This window comes from Xenopus laevis, chromosome 6L (assembly GCF_017654675.1).
Source record: "Xenopus laevis strain J_2021 chromosome 6L, Xenopus_laevis_v10.1, whole genome shotgun sequence".
NCBI lineage: Eukaryota > Metazoa > Chordata > Amphibia > Anura > Pipidae > Xenopus > Xenopus laevis.
In genome coordinates, this window is record NC_054381.1 from 2,666,369 (window position 1) to 2,685,968 (window position 19,600).

The window sequence follows — 19,600 nt, forward strand, 5'->3', positions numbered from 1 at the left end:
AAACAAGGCGAAAAAAAACCTGCCCATCCCTAGTGCCTTATACATGGAATGATTCTCATTGTTAGAAAAGGATTTCTGCTGTACAAAGCTCATACATCGTAGATATTCGCAAGCAGCCGAATAACTTGATGTTACGAGACCTCACCTCAAAGTCAATTTACCTAAACCTCCAAAATAAGTCGTTTCATAAACATATATTGAAACCGCTTATTCGGTAACACCCCACTATAGCTCCTCCCAGTGCTCGTGGGTTCTGCTTCCTTTATAATTACACCCCTGAAGCCATGAGTTCCTGACATTTTTATATCTGAATCTAAACTGTTTGACAAAAAAAAAAAAATACTAAACTATTTTTTTGTCAATCTCCTGTGTTCAGTCCGGGGGTATTTGGCTATCGGTGCAATTTGACCAATCAGACAAATGACCAAACTAAACTAAATAAAATATTGCCAGGATTAGGTTTCCTGGAGAAGGTCCTAGTGGGTGGGGCCTGAGTTGTACAAAAGGAACGCCCCCGAGGTACCATCAGTAGTGACTTTATTAGAATTCTATCACTTGTGCAAAGGGGAAAGAACTCAGAAGCAAAACCCCATTCCCACATATATAAAAGCATTCCCTAGGGGAAATATTCCATACTCTACTCGTATTCCCCTCCATTTTAGTAGAAAATCCTTCGCAGTGTCTCACTCCAATGTATTTTTTACTAATACTAAAATAATATTTCTACAAATATATTCTCATCTGTAAATAGTATACGAGCTCCACGTACATCAGTTATAGAAATAAAATATGAATTATGAACACATTAATACATTTTTTACTTTTTCACTTTAATGAGGGATTTTATTTTAGTTTTTGATCCAGATTTGAGATTAGAGGGAGTGGGTCGTGACAACGAAACGATTACAGCAAGTGCTTAGCAGTGATATTCCTAAATGCTGCCCTATACGCTGAATAAACCGTAATACATGTAGTAGTCAGTCTCACACATGAAACATTTATTTGCATAAAACAGTCCTAGATTTATGATAAAAAAAAACTTAAAGGGATACTGTCATGGGAAAAAAAATTTTTTTCAAAATGAATCAGTTAATAGTGCTGCTCCAGCAGAATTCTGCACTGAAATCCATTTCTCAAAAGAGCAAACAGATTTTTTTATATTCAATTTTGAAATCTGACATGGGGCTAGACATATTGTCAGTTTCCCAGCTGCCTCAAGTCATGTGACTTGTGCTCTGATAAACTTCAATCACTCTTTACTGCTGTACTGCAAATTGGACTGATATCACTCCCTCCCCCCCCCCAGCAGCCAAACAACAGAACAATGGGAAGGTAACCAGATAGCAGCTCCCTAACACAAGATAACAGCTGCCTGGTAGATCTAAGAACAACACTCAATAGTAAAACCCAGGTCCCACTGAGACACATTGTTACATTGAGTAGGAAAAACAGCAGCCTGCCAGAAAGCATTTCTCTCCTAAAGTGCAGGCACAAGTAACATGACTTGGGGCAGCTGGGAAATTGACAAAATGTCCAGCACCATGTCAGATTTCAAAATTGAATATAAAAAAATCTGTTTGCTCTTTTGAGAAATGGATTACAGTGCAGAATTCTGCTGTAGTAGCACTATTAACTGATGTGTTTTGAAAAAAACATGTTTTCCGATGACAGTATCCCTTTAACATACCAAAAGAACTGAGGTCTCTTGTTGCTTCATGGTCCCTGAGCCTCTACCTGCTGACCACGTTTGGGTCATTGGATGGTTCAACAGAGGAGGTCACCTTGTGTGATGTTCAATGGAACACAAAGTGTTTCTATTGTATCTCCCAATATTCCTGGTAACCCTACAGTGGGCAGGGCCCTATCTAGTGATTCTCACCCAGGTATTGCCCCTCCAGACCCAGAATGCAGCATGAAGGGGCTCGGTGAATGTGGCAGTGAAGGTGTGTAAGTGTCTGATTGGCTCACTCAGCTCATAAAAGGACAGACGTCCGGCCTCATAGTCCAATGAGATCCTGATTCTCCTGCAGGAAGGGGCATAGGTTTAAAGGGGATGTTCATCTTCCACACACTTTTTTTCAGTTGTTTTCAGATTGTTCCCCAGAAATAAAGACTTTTTTCAATTACTTTTCATTATTTATTTTTTACCATTTTCCCAAAATCTAAGTGTAAAGTTGAATGTCTCTGGTGTTTGAGTCTGACACTTCAGTAATTCAGTTACAATTTTGCTACATTTAGTTGATACATTGAGTTGATCCATTTCTCAGCAGCATCTCTGGAATATAAGTGTAACTAATGTATCAAGTCTAACAGCTGCCTGTAATGAAACCCAGAGATTCTGCTCAGCAGGGACAAACATAAGAAATGTATCAACTAAATGTATCCATTTAGATCAGTTTACAGGGTCAACGACCCCCTCCCCTCCCAGAGCTGCTTTAGAAGGTGAAAAATTACACTTCAATATTGGAAAAATGGTCACATATAGAAAATAGAAAGTAATTGGAAAAAGTCATTATTTCTGTTGATCTATCTGTTTGAAGGTGAACAATCCCTTGAAGGTGGCCATATAGGGGCAGATTAAAGCTGCTGATATTGGTCCTTTAGACCAGGGGTCCCCAACCTTTTTTTACCCGTGAGCCACATTCAAATGTAAAAAGAGATGGGGAGCAACACAAGCATAAAATAGTCCCTTGGGTGCCAAATAAGGGCTGTGATTGGCCATTTGGTTGCCCCTATGTGGACTGGAAGCCTACAAGAGGCTCTACTTGGTACTATACTTAGTTTTTATGCAATTAAAACTTGTCTCCAAGCCTGGAATTCAAAAATAAGCATCTGCTCTGAGGACCCAGAGAGCAACATCCAAGGGGTTGGAGAGCAACATGTTACTCACGAGCTACTGGTTGGGGATCACTGCTTTAGACCGATTCAACCACTTATCTACCCATGTGTGGGGCTTCTGATGGGTCAATATCAGGCCAAAAATCGACCAGATATAGATTGGGCAAGTTTGATTTTTTCTTTGATCTAGGAGCACATTGGCTGGTTGATCAGTCCTACAACCCATCAGAGCCACTCATATCATTGTAATCCGGTCCCTTGGCCCCAGAGCCAAACGATTTGAATTACACCGAAATCACCCTGCCAATCTAATAGTATATGGCCACCTTAAGTCTGTTTCTCTATGATTGTGTCTCACTGTATAGATATTATTAGTTTTCCTTTTCTACAGACCCCAGGACTTGTTATTCCCCATTTCAGACTCGCCTGATCCCCTCTCCTCTCTATACTGGGATAGGCCACCCCTACCCCCCACACCCCTGATTCACTGACCTCCACTTCCCAGTAATGTCGCCCTGAGGGGAAACTCCTGCTGCTTAAAGTCTGAGCATAATACTGAAATCTCTCTGGGGATTGTGGGTAATGTAGTTTTGTTAGTGAGAATGAAGCAGATTTCCTGTCCCCTGATACAGATACAAGATTATGAGCCGTGTTTATATCCAGTAACAGGTCTGTAGCCTCCTTCCCTTTACCCTCCGCAGAAATACCACAAATCATAGGTAACGAATAACGAAAATCTAGGCAACATATATTTTCAGAAGCAGATCTTCATGGGCAGGAATCCTCGTATCTCCCAGTACGATTCCTAATCCCAAATATGATCATGTGACTTGGTTAAATACAGTAGGTTGTAACTTGTCAATACATTTCTATTGGAGGCCCCTTTTCTTCCAACATTACAAAAGGCACATATAAGATAAAACAATATATAAATTGTATTTAATCTCTTGTAAGAAATGGGGGAAACAATATGTGGGGGCAAACGAGTAGGTGTTTTAAGGACAGAGCACGAGAACATATTAATAATAATATAATATTCTAGATCTCGACATTTCTCACAGTGTCTCGGTAGTTTATTATTTCTCAATACAGGCCATTGAGAGAGTCTTCATGAACAACAGAGCTGGAGATTTAATTAAAAGATACTGCACCGAGAAACAACGTGGATTTTTATTCTGGGCACAAAGGATATGAATAATGAGTATGATATATCTTGTTATTTTTAGAATGATATTTTTAGTAATCGGTCTGTATGTGCACACACACATATACCTCTGAATATGAGACTACAATCACTAATTGTTCCCTTGAAATTAATAATTATTCATATCGTTTTTTGTTGTTTTGTCATATTGGTAATAAAGTTTTTTTTTTATGAGAATTGGCTTCACACAGGGAGTACAAATATGGCCACCCGGAGTGTCATGTGACACACCATCATAGTGGGATAGGCTTTTCTCCCTCCTCCCTCCGTTTTAACTTTAGAACCATTTAGAGTGGTAATATTTTTAGTGATACCCTCTGATCAGTTAATTTGATTGGTGGATAAGTTTAAATATCCAGTAGCCTATGATTAAGTGTTGTGAGAACATGAAACGCGTAAGGCTGTTATTTATACTTTACTTCAATAAATCATTTTTTAACTACAACTGCCTGGAGGATTTGCTCTTTGAGTGCCGACCCTACGAACAATACGTTTATGGGCAGGAACCTGTATCTCTTTCTAAACTGTCTGTTTTTTACTTTTAAATATACAGGTATGGGACCTGTTATCCAGAATGCTCAGGGCCTGGGGTTTTCTGGATATTGGATCTTTCCATAATTTGGATCTTCATACCCTAGAAAATCATATAAACATGAAATAAAGCCAATAGGCTGGTTTTGCCTCCAATAAGGATTAATTATATCTTAGTTGGGATCAAGTACAAGAGACTGTTTTATTATTACACAGAAAAAGGAAATCATTTTTAAAAATGTGGATAAAATAGAGTCTATGGGAGATGGCCATTGTGTAATTCAGATCTTTCTGGATAATGGGTTTTCACATAATGGATCCTATACCTGTATCAGCATTTACATGTTTCACCCATAGCACGGTGCCCCCTTATTGCAGTTTTGTTATCTCATGTGTTTGAGTTCAGAACTAGGGATGGACGAATTTCACCCGTTTCACTTCACCAAAAAAATGTTGATAAATGTAAAGTCCTGCACCTGGGATGTAACAATATCCACTTATACCCTTAATGGGACTGCACTAGGCAAATCCATAATGGAGACGGAGCTTGGAGTCCTTGTAGATAATAAACTTGTCTGTAGCAAGCAATGCCAGTCAGCAGCATCAAGGGCAAATAAGGTCTTGACTTGTATTAAATGGGGCAGAGAGTCACGGGAGGAGGGGGTCCCACTGTATAGAGCACTGGTAAGGCCCCATCTAGAATATGCCCTACAGTTTAGAGGAGGGAAAGGGGTGTTACAGGGAGAGCTGGGAAGTGAATCAGGGGTACAGGCTGATACATTAGATAGGTACAAGGAAGGGTCGGATGTTTTATTTACCAGTAGCTCCTCCCAGCAGACAGGAGGGAGCCAATGAGATTAGAGGAGGGAAAGGGGTGTTACAGGGAGAGCTGGGAAGTGAATCAGGGGTACAGGCTGATACATTAGATAGGTACAAGGAAGGGTCGGATGCTTTATTCACCAGTAGCTCCTCCCAGCAGACAGGAGGGAGCCAATGAGATTAGAGGAAAGGGGTATTACAAGGAGAGCTGGGAAGTGAATCAGGGGTACAGGCTGATACATTAGATAGGTACAAGGGAGGGTTGGATGCTATATTCACCAGTAGCTCCTCCCAGCAGACAGGAGGGAGCCAATGAGATTAGAGGAGGGAAAGGGGTGTTACAGGGAGAGCTGGGAAGTGAATCAGGGGTACAGGCTGATACATTAGATAGGTACAAGGAAGGGTCGGATGCTTTATTCAGCCAGTAGCTCCTCCAGCAGACAGGAGGGAGCCAATGAGATTAGAGGAAAGGGGTGTTACAGGGAGAGCTGGGAAGTGAATCAGTGGTACAGGCTGATACATTAGATAGGTATAAGGAAGGGTCGGATGCTTTATTCACCAGTAGCTCCTCCCAGCAGACAGGAGAGAGCCAATGAGATTAGAGGAGGGAAAGGGGTGTTACAGGGAGAGCTGGGAAGTGAATCAGGGGTACAGGCTGATACATTAGATAGGTACAAGGAAGGGTCGGATGCTTTATTCACCAGTAGCTCCTCCCAGCAGACAGGAGGGAGCCCATGAGATTAGAGGAGGGAAAGGGGTGTTACAGGGAGAGCTGGGAAGTGAATCAGTGGTACAGGCTGATACATTAGATAGGTATAAGAAGGGGTTGGATGGTGTTTAGCAAGTGAGGGAATACAGGGATATGGGAGAGAGCTCATAGTACAAGTTGATCCAGGGACTGGTCCCATTGCAATTTTGGAGTCAGGAAGGAATTTTTCCCCTCTGAGGCAAATTGGAGAGACTTCAAATGGGTTTTTCGCCTTCCTCTGGATGAACTGACAGTTAGGCAGGTTATGTATAGACTTATGTTCTTCTACTCTTGCTACAGGGCCTGCCTGAAACTTACTTTCTCAATAAAACAATTTGCAGTCGAAGATTACGGCTTTGTCCTGCTCTTCTTCTTTACTTCTGATTTATAGTATCACCAATGGTACCCGACAGGGATGCCCACTTTCACCAACAATATTTATTTTGTCACTGGAACCTCTAGCACAAAAAATTTGAGAAAACAAAACTATTCATGGAGTCAGTGTTTATGACTCTGAAATAAAACTAGGACTTTATGCAGATGACATAATATTGTACCTACAAAAACCGTCTATATCTTTGCCAAACCTAAGAAAAGAGCTTAAAAATTTCTCAAATATCTCTTATTATAAATTGAATGAACAAAAAACAGTAATTTTACCCTGCAATATCAAAAAAGATACACTCCAATCACTTAAAGGTACTTGCCCTTTTTCATGGTCAACCAAATCAATTAAATACCTTGGAATTTATATTACCCCATCTCTACCCTTACTATATAAAGAAAATTACGAGCCCTGGATTACCAAGCTAAAAACAAAATTAGAAGCACTTTCCAAATTAGAATTCTCATGGTTAGGTAGAACAGCTGCCTTTAAAATGATGGTTCTTCCACAGTTGCTATATTTATTTAGGAATATCCCAATTAGAATCCCCAAAAAATTCTTTACCTCATTACAGAGAATGATAAATAAATTTGTATTAATAAATAAATCTTCTAGGTTTTCAAATAAAATTTTAACCCTACATTCCTCAGAACAGGGTTTTGGTGTCCCAGACATAGAAAAATACTATAAGGCCACTATATTAGAACAATCTAGAGTGATTTGGACAAATGACTTGTCCAAGCAATGGATACATTTGGAACAAGACCAACTCCCCCTCAAAAACTATAGAGCATTTCTGGAATCTAGATTGATATGGAAAACCCAACAGCAAACCTCCAATCCTATTACAGCCAACACCTTGAGAGTATGGAAAGAATTTATTAAACTTAACAGTGAAGACCCATTAGCAAATATCCAAATAAACCCCATAATAAATTTATCTAGTATGATTAAAGGCTTAGATATAGGTAACTGGATAGAACTAGGCCTAGATTCGGTAGACAAACTTTTTGATGACACTAAAATGAAAACATTTGATGAATTAGTAAACCTTTACAATATTCCTAGATCTGAAAACAACAAATATCTTACCATACATAAATTTCTATCTAAAAATCCCCCTAATCCAATAAATTTACCTCCCCAGATAAATAGACTGCTAAAATCTGAAAAAAATAATCAAAAAGGAACATCAGTATTATATAGAGCATTATTATCATTAAAAGATGACACACCTAAATGGCAATTGAAAAAGTGGCAAGAAACTTTACAAACTGACATCTCACAAGAAGATTGGGAATTAGCCCTAAAATCCTTAAAGAAAGCATCCCATTGTGTTTCACATCATGAGAACTGGATCAAAATGGTTTGGCAGTGGTATATGACGCCTGAAAAAATATCCAAATTTGACAGCAGAACAACACCTTTGTGCTGGAGGAACTGTGGCCAAACAGGCTCATTGGACCATATTTTCTGGCACTGCCCTAAAATTACACTAATATGGGAAGAAGTAGAAAAAGTTTTACAAAAATTACCAGTTAACCTTACTCATATCCCCCCAGGTATGGCTTTGTTACACTTGGGAATCAGGGACCTGCCCAAGAGAGAGAGGCTCATATTACATCATATATTTGTATCCACAAGACTTCTAATTGTTGATAACTGGAAATCTCCATATGTTCCAAAAATTACTGAAATTCTGAAAAAAGTGGATTTCAACTTGACAGCTGAGAAGTCTTGGGCTTTTAAATGTGGAAATCTACAAACCTTTCTCGACAGGGCGAGTCTTTGGTTGTCAGTGTATCCTGCATCCAAATTATCTGAATTTTAGATCTCTCACTTGCTAAATTTACTTTGATTCTGCAATACTTAAACAACTGGTCATTATAGCTAATTATCCTATCCATATACTCAGTGACATGTCCCGTTAGACAATCCCTGTTCATTTGTTTATTATTTGATTACTTATGGTTATCGATATAAACTAGTAAGCGATAGAACTTCATATTAGTATCCCTTAATATAGTAGACATATCTACAAATAAAAATAATACGTAAAGTTTATTAGTTAAAAGGACACAAATGCGCTGCATATATCCTTAAGGGATGGATGCGACCCTTGGAAACTTAGCAGGGAGGATCTCGGTCCCCCAGTTTCTATTAGGCTCTGCTCCATTTAGGAAAACAACAAAAATAAAGTTGTAGTGTGATTGGTCCTATAGATTAAGCAAATATTTCATAAGAATGTTTTAATGTATAATTACAGCTATTAACCAATTCTTTATACATTAAAGTTCAGACCTGGTCTGTTTATCTGTTTTTATCTAGTGATGTAAACATTTTACTGTTATTAATAAGATATGTCATATTTATGACTGTATGTTCTATTTTTAAAAAAATTTCAATAAAAAATATTGAAACCTACTTCTGATTTATATAGACTAAAAGGTTAAACTTGATGGACGTGTGTCTTTTGACAAAACATATCACGTGCCTCTGCCTTGAGTCTTTAGTTGCCCTTTATGGTAACTAGTTAAATGAGTGGAGCTGACCAAACAATCCAACTCTAGAAGCCCCCGGATATCCTGATACACCAGCTGCAGCCAATGACCCCTCATGCCACACAACTAGAGGGTCTGCAAAGGAGAAAATGGAAATCAATGCAACAACTTTGGGGAAACAGCCTCTAAAGTGGAAAATTGGGGGCAAACATCTCTAAGGGGTGCGGCCAAGAGATCACAAACCCCCCACAGGGGAGAAACCTTTCTCTTGTCACCCACCCTCAACATCACCAACCCTCAACTTCACCCACCCTCAACTTCACTCACCCTCAACTACACCCACCCTCAACTTCACTCACCCTCAACTACACCCACCCTCAACGTCACCAGCCCTCAACATCACCAGCCCTCAACTACGTCACCCGCCCTCAACATTACCCCCCTCAATGTCACCCACCCTCAACATCCCCAGCCATGCCCCCATGACTTGAGTGCCCCCTTCCAGAGAAGTCATACAGGGGAGACACCCTGCACAGAATGTGGGAAGATTCAGAAGTTGAAGTTAAGTCAAACCATGTGGCTTAAAACCTTTTCCTCGTTTGTAACAGAGGGAAAACACAGACATCTATATGAGCAGGAAAGTCCCACAGGGATTTGGGGACAGATTTACGAAATGAATATTTCTCATTCTCCATGGGTACAGGGTATGTGCAAGGTGCAGTCTACTATTTCATTACTATTCACTATTTCATTACTATTTACTATTTCATTACTATTCACTATTTCATTACTATTCACTATTTCATTACTATTTACTATTTCATTACTATTTACTATTTCATTACTATTTCTTTACTATTTACTATTTCATTACTATTTCATTACTATAACAATTACTATTTCATTACTATTACAATTACTATTTCATTACTATTTTATTACTATTTTATTACTATTACATTACTATTACAATTACTATTTCATTACTATAACAATTACTATTTCATTACTATTACAATTACTATTTCATTACTATTACAATTACTATTTCATTACTATTTTATTACTATTACATTACTATTACAATTACTATTACATTACTATTACAATTACTATTTCATTACTATTTTATTACTATTACATTACTATTACAATTACTATTTCATTACTATTACATTACTATTACAATTACTATTACAATTACTATTTCATTACTATTTCATTACTATTACAATTACTATTACATTACTATTACAATTACTATTTCATTACTATTTTATTACTATTACATTACTATTACAATTACTATTTCATTACTAATTGATATCACCTCATTGCACTGCATATTCCCCAGTATTTATGGAATGATTATTTGCCCCTGTTCCTTTAAACAAATAAACCACGCCCCGGCCCGCACTATATAATCAGCTCGGGCTGAAGGTAGAGCAGAGAATCATGGGAAACATTTAGACACGGGCGCAAAGTGCTGACACTGATGAATGTGCCGCAGTCACATCGATATCCCTCCGCCAAGTCCCAATCCAAAGCCCCAAATGACAAACAAAAGTGCTACAATGAAAGCAAAAGAAGCTCATCCTCTGATTTGTAAAGTCACATTATCTGGGGCACAGCTGCCAGCGCCCAAATTATTTATTCACTGTCAGTCACTGCTTCTTATATTAATCTCCACCACAATACGGTTTTCTGTGTAGCGCTGTCAGGGCACTTCCGCCCACCAACAAAATGGCGTCGCAGCTCTGCGTTATTAACAAACCTGTGCCTTGCTAGTTTAGCTACATCATTTCCTGGGCTGGACTCAAACCCAGCAATTTCATTGGCAGGAGACTGAATTGTCTCAAATGGGGGGTTAGGTTGTGAGATGCCAGTTCCGCCCTTCGTACACAGCCCGGATAGGGACACACTGAGGAGCAGGCTGGGAATTGTCCCCTGCTGCCGCCTGTAACTCCCTGCAACTCCCTGCTCCTGTGTCCCTGACATTCCCATCCCCTGTACTCACATCTCCAGCCTCGTCTACTGGGTAAGTCATTTTCCCTCCTCCTCCTCCTCCTCCTCCTGTACTGTCTGTGGGACTGGGGCTTAATCCTGCTGCAGGGACTGATAGAGAGGGGAGACTGGGGGTTAATCCTGCTGCAGGGACTGATAGAGAGGGGAGACTGGGGGTTAATCCTGCTGCAGGGACTGATAGAGAGGGGAGACTGGGGGTTAATCCTGCTGCAGGGACTGATAGAGAGGGGAGACTGGGGGTTAATCCTGCTGCAGGGACTGATAGAGAGGGGAGACTGGGGGTTAATCTTGCTGCAGGGACTGATAGAGAGGGGAGACTGGGGGTTAATCCTGCTGCAGGGACTGATAGAGAGAGGAGACTGGGGGTTAATCCTGCTGCAGGGACTGATAGAGAGGGGACACTGGGGGTTAATCCTGCTGCAGGGACTGATAGAGAGGGGAGACTGGGGGTTAATCCTGCTGCAGGGACTGATAGAGAGGGGAGACTGGGGGTTAATCCTGCTGCAGGGACTGATAGAGAGGGAGACTGGGGGTTAATCCTGCTGCAGGGACTGATAGAGAGGGGAGACTGGGGCTTAATCCTGCTGCAGGGACTGATAGAGAGGGAGACTGGGGGTTAATCCTGCTGCAGGGATTGATAGAGAGGGGAGACTGGGGGTTAATCCTGCTGCAGGGACTGATAGAGAGGGGAGACTGGGGCTTAATCCTGCTGCAGGGACTGATAGAGAGGGGAGACTGGGGCTTAATCCTGCTGCAGGGATTGATAGAGAGGGGAGACTGGGGGTTAATCCTGCTGCAGGGACTGATAGAGAGGGGAGACTGGGGGTTAATCCTGCTGCAGGGACTGATAGAGAGGGGAGACTGGGGGTTAATCCTGCTGCAGGGACTGATAGAGAGGGGAGACTGGGGCTTAATCCTGCTGCAGGGACTGATAGAGAGGGGAGACTGGGGCTTAATCCTGCTGCAGGGATTGATAGAGAGGGGAGACTGGGGCTTAATCCTGCTGCAGGGACTGATAGAGAGGGGAGACTGGGGGTTAATCCTGCTGCAGGGATTGATAGAGAGGGGAGACTGGGGGTTAATCCTGCTGCAGGGACTGATAGAGAGGGGGAGACTGGGGGTTAATCCTGCTGCAGGGACTGATAGAGAGGGGAGACTGGGGGTTAATCCTGCTGCAGGGACTGATAGAGAGGGGAGACTGGGGGGTTAATCCTGCTGCAGGGACTGATAGAGAGGGGACACTGGGGGTTAATCCTGCTGCAGGGACTGATAGAGAGGGGGGACTGGGGGTTGTATCCCTTAAAACAGTAACATTAAAGGGGAACAGTTGAAGACAAGTAGGTTTGGTGGTCTCTAGAGAGGATTGTGAGAGAGCTCATGCTCCCCCCCCCCCCCCCCCGGCTGACAGTTAGGACCCTGACAGATGAGATTAGTCGCCTTGTGTTTAGGGCAGAGACAGTTTCCTCATGAGGCGACTTCGGAAAATGAAACGCTCAAAGTACCATCACCCAGGCATTTACATTGTAGCCGGCAAGGGAGGCAGTTTGGGGAAATTAGTCGCCCTGAAGAAGAGAACATTTGTTGCCAGGCGACTAATCTCCCCAAATCTGACCGTGTGTCTCTGCCCTTAATTAATCTCCTGTAGTGGGGGCTGCTAATCTAAATGTTTCTCATCGGCAATAAACAAAATCAGCAGTTGTTTCAGTTTATGAAGTTGCCCAAAGTTGCTAAGTGAGTTGTGGGGCGACTAATCTCCCCGTGTGTCGGCAGTGATAGGGTGATGGTGGCAGATGGGGGGATTAGTTTCCCAGCAACAAATCTCAACTGCGGGCGACTAATCTCCCCAAATGCCTTCCCACCAGCAAGAATGCGGATCACCTCAGGAGGAAACTTCGGGAAACTGAAACGATACGAATGTCGTCCTACGGTGTTTTGCATTTGTGACGGCGCGAGAAGGCATTTGGGGAGATTAGTCGCCCGCAGTTGAGAAGATTTGTTGCTGGGAAACTAATCTCCCTGTGTGTCGGGAGCCTTAGAGGGAAGCTCAGTCCGTTCCAGTTGTTTCAATGCAGATAAATCCGTGACAAAAGCTCAGGGAATGGTCTGATCTTCATGCCGGCCAGATAGGAGCTGATGTTAACCCATTCATTTCCAACAACTACTGGGGGGGATTTCAGGCAGTTTGTGGCTCAGGTATCAGCGCAGATAAGGAGGACAAATTTCGGTGGTTTCAATTATTCTGAGAATGAAAATGAAAGGATTCAGTGTATCTCAGGCCTTGTATAGACACTGGGTGCAGGTGTAGCAGTTACACTGGAGCTGCATTTTCAGGCGGTTTGTAGATTCTTTTGGCAACTGTCAGTTTCCCCACAGTGATTGGATTTCAGGGTTCATGCTCAATCACTGCCTGTTCCCTCTGCATACGCCTGACTAGAGAGCTTGCCCGCTTCACGAGTCTCCTTATTGATCTATAAGCCGTCCCTCGTTTATCCTCGTTTATTCTTGTCTGCTCGTTGTCTGTCCGCATGGCTGTGTCCATAGACTGAAGAACTTGCCCTTTGTGTAGATGCGCCAGTCATATGCGAGTCTTTACTGTGCCCCCCGTGCCCGTGGCAAGTAGATTGTAACACATCACATGAACGAGAGAGAATTGTTAATGTTCCAGACAGAAATGCTATTGATACATTGAGTTCCTTTATAAGAATTCTGGAGCACCTCTTGCCTGATGATAAGGGTCCCCTCTACAGTAGCCTCACCTGATCCCAAACTGCCAGGGCAGGGGCGTGTCTCTCAGGTAGACCCTGTTGTATGATGGGCCCATACACCTTGTTACTGATTGACTCAACCCACACAGCCTTCAGCCAATAGCTGTTGAGCTCCACCTGTGGGACAGTTCCATACTAACAACACAATAATTCCATGTTTTTTTGGAAAGATCAGGATGTGAGGGGCCCACAGTTTTTTCACAGGTTAGATCAGTGATCCCCAACCAGTGTTACTCACCAACCCCATGGACATCACTCCCAGTCTCCTTAAAGCAGAGGCTTATTTCTGAATTTAGATTTTTGAATAAAAACCAGGTGTACTGCCAAGTAAGAGTCTCCTTTAGCTGCCAGTCCCCATAGGGCTACCAAGTAGCATAAATCCCATGAGCATTTTCTCATGCTTGTGTTGCTTTTCATCTCATGAGTAAAAAAGTTTGGGGGCCCCCAGGTTAGACCATCCATACAGGAGAATCAATGAGCATCAATGTGGATGTCTAAACCACTAACTGCCTGTTTGTCCCACGCTCAGTCCATTCATGTGGCTAACACTAAAGTCACCTGCTGACTGCCCGCTCTTCTTCTTCTGTGACCTCCATGGAGGCTTCTTCCTTCGTTTCTCCTTAGCTGCCGTTCTCTTGGCTTGGCCTTGTTTCAGAAGATGGCAACCTCTTTCCATTGCTTGTGCTGTTTAGAGGAAGATGGGATGATGTTGCTCGGGGTACAGCGGTACCTGGTCATTTGTACAGGAGGGTGTGAATGAGAAGACTATTTGATACTGTGGGGATTAGGGGCTTTGGCGAGTCCCTGAAGATGACATAGACTGCAGGGGAGAGTGGAGCAGCAGTTGGTCCCTATAGAGAGTCATACTCAGGGCTAGCCCCCCGCCATATTGGAATTATTGTTTATGATCCCCATTCAGGGAGAGTCCATGTACCATAATTAGGAATACCTACCTGTTATTTTATGGTATGACCCACCACAGATTGTCTCATGCTCTTAATCTCTGTTTATTGTGCCACCGCTTTGAGTGCTGTTATTGCTGCCATGTCTCATACCCTCTCCTCTAGAAACAGTGGCGCATGTGTAGCCATCAACCGCTTTTTTGGGGAACTCCTCATACATCTGTCAGTCCAAACTGCCAGCCCTTTCCCGTTCACAGGGAGCAGACCTTGGGATGTACAATGACTATTGGTCCTGCATTCAATTTATTGAGCATTTCCTACCCCCCCCCCCCAGATTTGCACCAGACTCGCAGCAATATGAAACCATTGATGTACGAGGCATTTCCTACCCCCCGAGATTTACAATGGACTGTGTGTTCCTGATTTGCAGGATTTCCAAAGATGAAACCAGAAATTTCAGAAATAAAATTAGAGGAAGAACATTCAGAAGATCATCTGAACCCAATGGAAATCATGGCAGTTACACTTACTGATGGGGGTGAGAATCCTAAGATTGTGTTAGTTTCTCTAGGTGGAGCTTGAGGGATCTCCTTGTTTGTGTCTGTCTGTCAACTGGTTGCTCTGTCTTTTGGATTTAACCCAAATTCTCTTGGGTTAAATCATGGGCCTTTTTGCTTTAGTCCTATTAGAAACCTGCACTTGGGCATATTCCATACTTTCCAGGTACAGAGCTCTGATTCTCTGTAGTTCCTTCTCCAGGGCTGTTCTCTTTCCCATGGCCAGGCTTGAACCTGATAGAAAATCCTTGATTTTGTGATTATTATAAATCAAGTTGATGGGGTAACTATTGCTCCTTTAAGTCTGAGAGAGTGCTACATCAAAGCTATGACGATGGTCCATGATTTACCCCAGGTGACCAATAATGGCCACAAGGTGAAAGAAACACAGAGGGACTGTAGGGACCACAAGGAAACCACTTTGTACCATCTGCCCTCCCCGCCCAACGTTACACCCTCACCACCGTGTTTGTGTTATTGCATGATCATATCCAACCAGTGGCATGCGTGTTGGTCGATCATACAGTGTCCGTGTAGAGGTGAATGTCGGTGCAAGTGTCGGTCCATTTTGTATAGCGACTGTCATGCTCTGGGCACTGCATGTGCTCGAATAGTTTCATTGGCTGACAGAGGAGCCCTGTGACCATGAAGTGACTTTTAGCAAAGCTACAGAAATGAGTGATGTCACTAAGCACCAGTTATAACTGACGACATCACTAGGCACAATTATCAGGTTATTTAGGTTTCTGGTGAATTACAGCAGTGTTACAATATAATGTTTCTGATAGATTAATATTGGGGGTACAGTATGTGCTGTGTATCACCAATAGTGATGGTCCTACTCTGGTTTTCTATTTATACACCCATGAATCCCTAGAGCAGCTCATAATGTGAGTGTATAGTAACGAGTGGGAGTCAGTGAGGGGCTTGTAGGGGCAGCGTGTCGGCACACGGGGAGCTGCTTATTGAAACCAAAGAGTCTTTGTGATTTTGGATAAACCTAGAATTCTTATTCTCCATTGTCAGTCATAAGTGTGCCACTTATTGGGCTGAGACTGTCCCAGGCTACACAGGCAGGGAAACGAGGCTTCGCGCTCTAATATTCTTTTTGCCCTGCCTCTATAATCCATATAGCAACAGTATTCTAATAATTGCTCTAATATCCTTCTTGCCCCTCATTTGAGAGCATGACACATAGGGGAAATCATTCTGTTGGATCTGTTACCCCTTGGCCGTCAATGCCACTTCTTCTCCTGTCCCGCACCCTCCCTTGTTGTCTTCTCCTCCCACGATTGCACCATCTTATACATGATCTTAAGGGATCCAGCCTAAACTGTATACAGATGCCTTGGTCATATCCCAGCACTGTTCTGTGTATAGAGGCTCTTATCAACCTGTCACCTGGGCAGCCTTCCTATAGGACAAATGCAGTCACATGCTCCTCCAGCAACGGTGCCTTCCATTTTTTTGTTGGATCAAGACTAGGTGGGAGTCCCTTTGGGAAACATATCACAATACTGCCTCCTTTATAAATACATAGTCTTAGAGTTGAGCCGTTATTATAAGTTCTGTTTGGTGTTCTGAGCAGTTGCTTCATATTGTTCTCATGGTCTTTTCCTTATCAGCAGGTTTCCTGGAACCAGAACCAGAGATATTACAGGTTAAAATAGAGGAAGAAGAACTGGGCTTTGTAGAGCCGATACACCAGATGGAACGGACATCAAGCAGATTTACAAATGGGCGTAAGTACCCGCGGATTCTTTCTCCTTATACTTCTCATTTCTTTCTGAACCAACCCAATGTCAGGTTCTGTTCTTCTTCACAGTCCGCTGCCATGCTTTCTACTGACTGTAGCCACAACCAATGCTTTTCACTTAGCCGCCTTGTACTCGTTTCCGATTGGTTTCTGTGGGCACAAGGGAGCGTGGCACTGCTGGTTCTGAAGTTCAGATTCAGTTGAGGGAACTTGAGCTTGAAGCACGTTCACCCTAATAACCGCTATATTGCAACGGGATTTTGTTTGGGGGGCGACTGCTTCCTCTTTGGCATTATTGTTGGAATTTCAATGTTTTTCCCTGTAGGAGGATATTGTGAGGAAAGGCAGATGCCCCAAGAAAACTACATAAGTCCCGACTTCCTGAAAGAGTTCATAGATATGTACCGCGCTCTCCCGTGCTTGTGGAAAGTGAAGTCGACTGATTATTTTAACAAGCAGAAGAAGAACCGGGCTTACGAGAAACTGCTGAGACTGTGCAAGACCGTGTATCCCACCGCCAACCTGGAATATGTCAAACACAAAATCGCCAACCTAAGAACAGTCTTCAAAAAGGAGCTGAAGAAAGTGGAATTATCCAAACGATCCGGGGCCACGGGGGATAACGTGTACGTCCCTCGTCTCTGGTATTTCGAACTGCTAAAATTTACCATCGAGCAGGACGCAACCTGCAACGCCACGTCCAACATGGTGGAAGATGAAGATGTGATCCCTTGTGACCTAGGCGAGGAGGAGAAACGGGCCAGTGAAGACAGCTTTGTTGAAATTATTGAAAGTCCAAATTTGTCTCAGGTATGAAATGAACCTTAACAGTCTATGCCGCTGACTCTCCGACAAGGTGGGTTGGCTCAGGTGGGCATTATCATTGCAGGGATGCACCAAATTGCTCATTGGGCCGGTTCCTTACTATTAGTCGTGACTATAAAACGGTTATGCCAATTGTTAGTGTTTGGTTGAATTGTTTATGGGGAATGTTCTGCATCCCTACATGTTTCCCTTTATTTGCTCCCCATCCCCAGGGCATGGGAAAGTTGCAGAAAGCCTCACTTCTTTTCATTCATATTCGTTTGTGTGTAGGCGAGTATCCACAGGCAGAACGAGGCGCTGGTGGAAAACGACGCTGAAGAATTTAGTCTCCCAAAGAAGCAAATGAAGCGAAAACTGTGCAACGACGACCTGGAAAAACAGTTGTTGTCCCAAGCGGCGGCCATTTTGAGCAGAGACGATGACGAGTGCGACAATTTTGGGGTCATCGTAGCGTCAAAGCTTCGTAAAATGGACGAGAACCAAAGACTGGCCGCCGAGATGATTATATGGGACGTGTTGCATAAAGGGATGTTGAAGCAGCTGAATGTACAGGATCCCATTGGACAATATACGGGACCAGTACATCAGGCTTATAAATAAATAGTCTGGGACTCTTGGGTTCAACCATCAGAACCTCTCCTGCTGCTGCCCAGATTCTGTTCCTTTTAGCGACACCACAGTCTCTGTTGCCCAGAGAGGATCCTGGCTCCGTTCATGTATTGAAGGAAGACTCTGCACTTGGGGCCGGGCCCCTGACTGGATGAGACCTGGGCAGGAATTCAGATACTGTAGTGTTTTTATTTTCTCTTCAGGAAGTGCAGCAAAGCCTCTGTGTTTGCTCTTTTGTAGCTCTTAGTTCCTCCCGTAGGCTCTAGTTCCACCCCCAAAATCGTTTATACAGAGATCAGTTTAGGAGATTTTTATCGATAGTCACAAGTTTTTACTTAATAACTTTACATTTCTCCTGTGACAATATAGAGAAACCTATATACGTTCCTTTGTCCAACACTGCACCCGGTGTCTGTCCTTTGTCACGTCCCTGAGCAATGGTCTGGCACAGTCCTATGGGAGACTGGGGGTTAATCCTGCTGCAGGGACTTATAGAGAGGGGAGACTGGGGGTTAATCCTGCTGCAGGGACTGATAGAGAGGGGAGACTGGGGGTTAATCCTGCTGCAGGGACTGATAGAGAGGGGAGACTGGGGGTTAATCCTGCTGCAGGGATTGATAGAGAGGGGAGACTGGGGGTTAATCCTGCTGCAGGGACTGATAGAGAGGGGAGACTGGGGGTTAATCCTGCTGCAGGGACTGATAGAGAGGGGAGACTGGGGGTTAATCCTGCTGCAGGGACTGATAGAGAGGGGAGACTGGGGGTTAATCCTGCTGCAGGGACTGATAGAGAGGGGAGACTGGGGGTTAATCCTGCTGCAGGGACTGATAGAGAGGGGAGACTGGGGGTTAATCCTGCTGCAGGGACTGATAGAGAGGGGAGACTGGGGGTTAATCCTGCTGCAGGGACTGATAGAGAGGGGAGACTGGGGGTTAATCCTGCTGCAGGGACTGATAGAGAGGGAGACTGGGGGTTAATCCTGCTGCAGGGACTGATAGAGAGGGGAGACTGGGGGTTAATCCTGCTGCAGGGACTGATAGAGGGGAGACTGGGGGTTAATTGTGTCCATGCAAGATATCATTACATTTCCCTAATTCTAATTGTCCCTGTGGATAATCTCTGCCCCTAGTTTCCC

General features: G+C 43.2%; 2 protein-coding genes across 8 annotated transcripts in view; one reads left to right on the top strand and one right to left on the bottom strand.

Annotated features, from left to right (window-relative positions):
• The window catches only part of XB5897957.S (hypothetical LOC495453 S homeolog), a 658,286-nt gene that overhangs the window by 25,251 nt on the left and 613,435 nt on the right, over positions 1 to 19,600 (bottom strand).
• On the top strand, positions 10,830 to 18,867 carry LOC108719552. 6 transcript variants are annotated; one of them, XM_041566975.1, is made up of 5 exons: positions 10,830 to 11,064; positions 15,053 to 15,256; positions 16,904 to 17,017; positions 17,357 to 17,841; positions 18,127 to 18,867. In XM_041566975.1, the coding sequence occupies exons 2-5, from the start codon at positions 15,160 to 15,162 to the stop codon at positions 18,454 to 18,456; spliced, it is 1,026 nt and encodes a 341-aa protein (XP_041422909.1). In that variant the 5' UTR covers positions 10,830 to 11,064; positions 15,053 to 15,159; the 3' UTR covers positions 18,457 to 18,867. The 6 variants fall into 6 exon arrangements, with proteins under 6 accessions (XP_041422909.1, XP_041422910.1, XP_041422907.1 ...); XM_041566976.1 differs by having other exon boundaries at positions 15,149 to 15,256; XM_041566973.1 differs by having other exon boundaries at positions 10,831 to 11,064; positions 16,901 to 17,017.